The sequence below is a fragment of the Auxenochlorella protothecoides genome (genome assembly GCF_000733215.1).
Source record: "Auxenochlorella protothecoides strain 0710 contig1163, whole genome shotgun sequence".
NCBI lineage: Eukaryota > Viridiplantae > Chlorophyta > Trebouxiophyceae > Chlorellales > Chlorellaceae > Auxenochlorella > Auxenochlorella protothecoides.
Window position 1 is genome coordinate 8,474 of NW_011934424.1, and position 3,315 is coordinate 11,788.

The 3,315-nt window shown below is 63.3% G+C and overlaps 1 protein-coding gene across 1 annotated transcript; it reads left to right on the forward strand.

Moving 5' to 3' along the window:
* Positions 1 to 1,087: 1,087 nt before the first annotated feature.
* On the forward strand, positions 1,088 to 3,270 carry F751_0078 (Inositol hexakisphosphate and diphosphoinositol-pentakisphosphate kinase 1; the record flags this gene model as incomplete). Its single annotated transcript, XM_011403195.1, has 7 exons — positions 1,088 to 1,387; positions 1,525 to 1,623; positions 2,024 to 2,102; positions 2,246 to 2,316; positions 2,469 to 2,518; positions 2,628 to 2,719; positions 2,873 to 3,270. 7 exons carry the CDS (start codon positions 1,088 to 1,090, stop codon positions 3,268 to 3,270), a joined length of 1,089 nt encoding a protein of 362 aa, XP_011401497.1.
* Positions 3,271 to 3,315: the final 45 nt, after the last annotated feature.

Genomic DNA, 3,315 nt, shown 5'->3' on the forward strand with positions numbered 1-3,315 from the left:
ACTCGCAGACGCTGCAGCGACACCTTGTTTGCAGGACCATCGATCTGAAAGTGCGTGTATGTTGGGGAAGGGGGAGTCATAGGATACCTCGGCCTGGCCGGGAGCAGATCATGCCTAGAATCTCATTGGCCAGGCATCCACAACCCCACAGCTGTGCCAGAGAGGCGCGTACCCTGCCAACCCTGATGCCCAGCGGCTTCAATTCTCGAGCCAGATCCTCCCAGACTGGGGCCAGGGCCTTGCATGGTCCACACCCTGTTTAGAAGGATGCGAGGGGCTCGTCAAGATGATCATGTGCCCCGCCCACCCGGGTGACACATCAAAGAGCAGACCCTCATGTTGGTACGCAACCTCTGGAGGCTCACAGGGGGCATACACGTCGATCATCCATGGGGAGGTGCCATCCACGTATCGGTCGAAGTTCAGGTCTGTCAGCTCCTGAACCTCAGATGCGCTGGATTCCACCACGCTCCCACCCAAAAATGATAGGAGAAGAAATGTGCCTATCAATCCGAAGGTGGCATGCCCTGCCATAGACACTACGGTGTGCGAGCCCCGTCCACGGGAAGAGTGCCGGAAACTGGTGCACGAAAGATCCTAGAGTGGTCTATTTTTTTCGAGTGCGGGTATTTCGTTGTGCATATCAGCCGTTGCTGATCGGTGGTGCCCTGGTGAATGAATCTGGGGGGGGGGCGCCCGTATTTCAACAGAATTCTCGACTGCAGAAATATTTTCGACGATGGACACCTTCCGCACGTGGGTGTCGAATATGCTTCATTCGCATGCAACCACCGGCCGAGAGAAGCTCTCCTGGAACAAACAACCGAGGTTGCAAGCATCGAGTAGTGCCCAGGTGGTCTTGTCTGTGAATAGACAGGGGACGGTAGCTCTCAAGGGTTATTGGGTCGAGTGACATCCCTCGCGGTCCCTCCAGTGCACGGCTAAGGCAGTACATGCCTGCCGTTGCGGCTTGACCCTGTGATCTTCTTCTGGGTCCATCACTCGGGCTAGGAGGATCCTGCTGTTTCACATGAGATCAGCCCAGAGCACCACCCTGGCCGAGTTCCGGAGGGACCAGGTTGCCTCCATGGTGGGGCAGCAGCAGGCCAAGCAGGATGGGGCCCCCCCGGCCATCAACAGGGTCCACTCCGCCCCGCGCCTGTCCCAAGGGGAGGACGCCCTGCCCAAGATCGTGGTCGGCATCTGCGCCATGGACAAGAAGGCCAGGTCCAAGCAGATGGCCAACATAATGAAGCGCCTGTCCCGCTACGGCGAGTTTGAGGTCGTGGTCTTCGGGGACGACACCATCCTGAACGCGCCGGTGGAGGACTGGCCCGTGGTGGGGTGCCTCCTGGCGTGGCACTCAAAGGGCTTCCCCCTCAAGAAGGTGCGTGGGGTTGTTGTGTCGCGGCCAGGTCGCATGGCGAGACGATGGGCGAGGCATGCGTGACGAGACTCGGCCAAGTGCTGGTATGCAGCGGCCTGCCGGGAGCCGACCCCGCCACCGTACCTCGCATTCCACAGGCCCAGCAGTATGTGGTCCTGCGCCGGCCCTACCTCGTGAACGACGTGTTTGCCCAGGACCTGCTGCTCGACCGCCGACTGGTCTATCGCAAGCTGGTGGTGGGTAGGGGGGTGGGTGGGAGGACCATCCCTCGCTGGGGCCCTGGCATACGCTGGCCGTAGGGTGAGGAGCTGGCTTTGGGCGGGCCAACACATGTCGGCGCGGGCAATCGCCCATCCGGTGAAAAATTGGAATGCTGGCCCGATCAAGCATGTGCCGCTGGTCCATGCAGGAGAGCGGCATTCCTGTGCCGCGGCACATCATCGTGGACAGGGACCATCTGGAGTCAGGCCAGGACCCAGGTACTGTATTGAGCATAGGGATATGGCAGGGCTTGCAGGTGGGAGGTGCATGGGTTCGATCAGATGTTGAGAGTGGATCAGACCGATCTCCATGGGAGGCTGCGCTTGGGCCCAGCGCGCACCCAGAGACATGCCCTCTGGCACCTGATTCACAGAGGGGTTTGTGGAGACGGAAGACTATGTGGAACTGAAGGGGGAGCGCATCTGCAAGCCATTCGTGGAGAAGCCCGCCAGCGGTGAGGGGCCGGGTGCTGGAATGCCCGCCGTCTCGCGGAGCAGGGGGTGCCTGCTCTGACTGGGCCGGAGCGTCGAGGCTCTGCCAGGTCACCTTCCCGGGTATGCGCTTGACCGCCCCGCCTCTGCTCTTCATGCAAAACAGGGGATGATCACAACATCTACATCTACTACCCCTTCTCCATGGGGGGTGGTGTGAAGAGGCTCTTCCGCAAGGTGGGTGGGCGGAGGGGCGGCCGCCTGGGTCTGGGGCAGCGATTCCATGCTCCAGGAGGGTTTGGTACTCGTGTGCACGGCGGCGGGGGTGCCGGCGCGCACCACCCGTCACGGTCCCCGTCACCTTGAATCCTGACATCCCACGCATGCAGGTGAACAACCGTAGCGCAGACTACGACGCGACCCACCCGGGCACCGTCAGGTGGGTGCGGTGGGGCGGGGCGGGGCGCACATGACCCCGGGTCGGGTCCCTGGCCCCCCTGGGGGCCGCTCAGTGCTCACTGCAACGCGCGCTGTGGCCCGCTGTGCAGGCGGGATGCGTCCTACATCTACGAGGACTTCCTGACCACCGGTGGGACGGACGTCAAGGTGTACACCATCGGCCCACGCTACGCGCATGCGGGTGCGGCGGGGCCTGGGAGGTGCATGGCGGCGACCTCTTTGCCCAGCGTGCACGCGGCCGCGTGGACCGACAGAGGCTTCGTCTGCGCCCTGGGCTTGGGGGACTCGGGTTTCGATGTCTCACACCCCCCCTTCCACCCCCCCCCACACACAGAGGCCCGTAAGTCCCCGGTGGTGGACGGCAAGGTGCAGCGTGCCGCGGACGGCAAGGAGCTGCGCTTCCCCGTGCTTCTCAGCCCCCAGGTGCGAACGGCTGGGCGGGGCGGCTGTGGGCGAGGTCATCGCCGAAGTCTCTGGGGGTCATGGGATGGTGAGACCAGCGGAGTGCAGGAGCCTGCTGGCAGGCGAGGGGCCCGGCCATCCCTGCCGCGCACCCCCGGCGCCCCCGGCACCCCTCCAGACCCAGCCAAACACTCTCCCACCACCCCCACGCCCCATCCATCTCGCAGGAGAAGGAGACGGCCAGAATGGTGTCCCTGGCCTTCGGCCAGCGCATCTGCGGCTTTGACCTCCTGCGTTCCGAGCGCGGCAAGTCGTACGTCTGCGACGTGAACGGCTGGAGCTTCGTGAAGAACAGCACCAAGGTGTGTGTTTTTT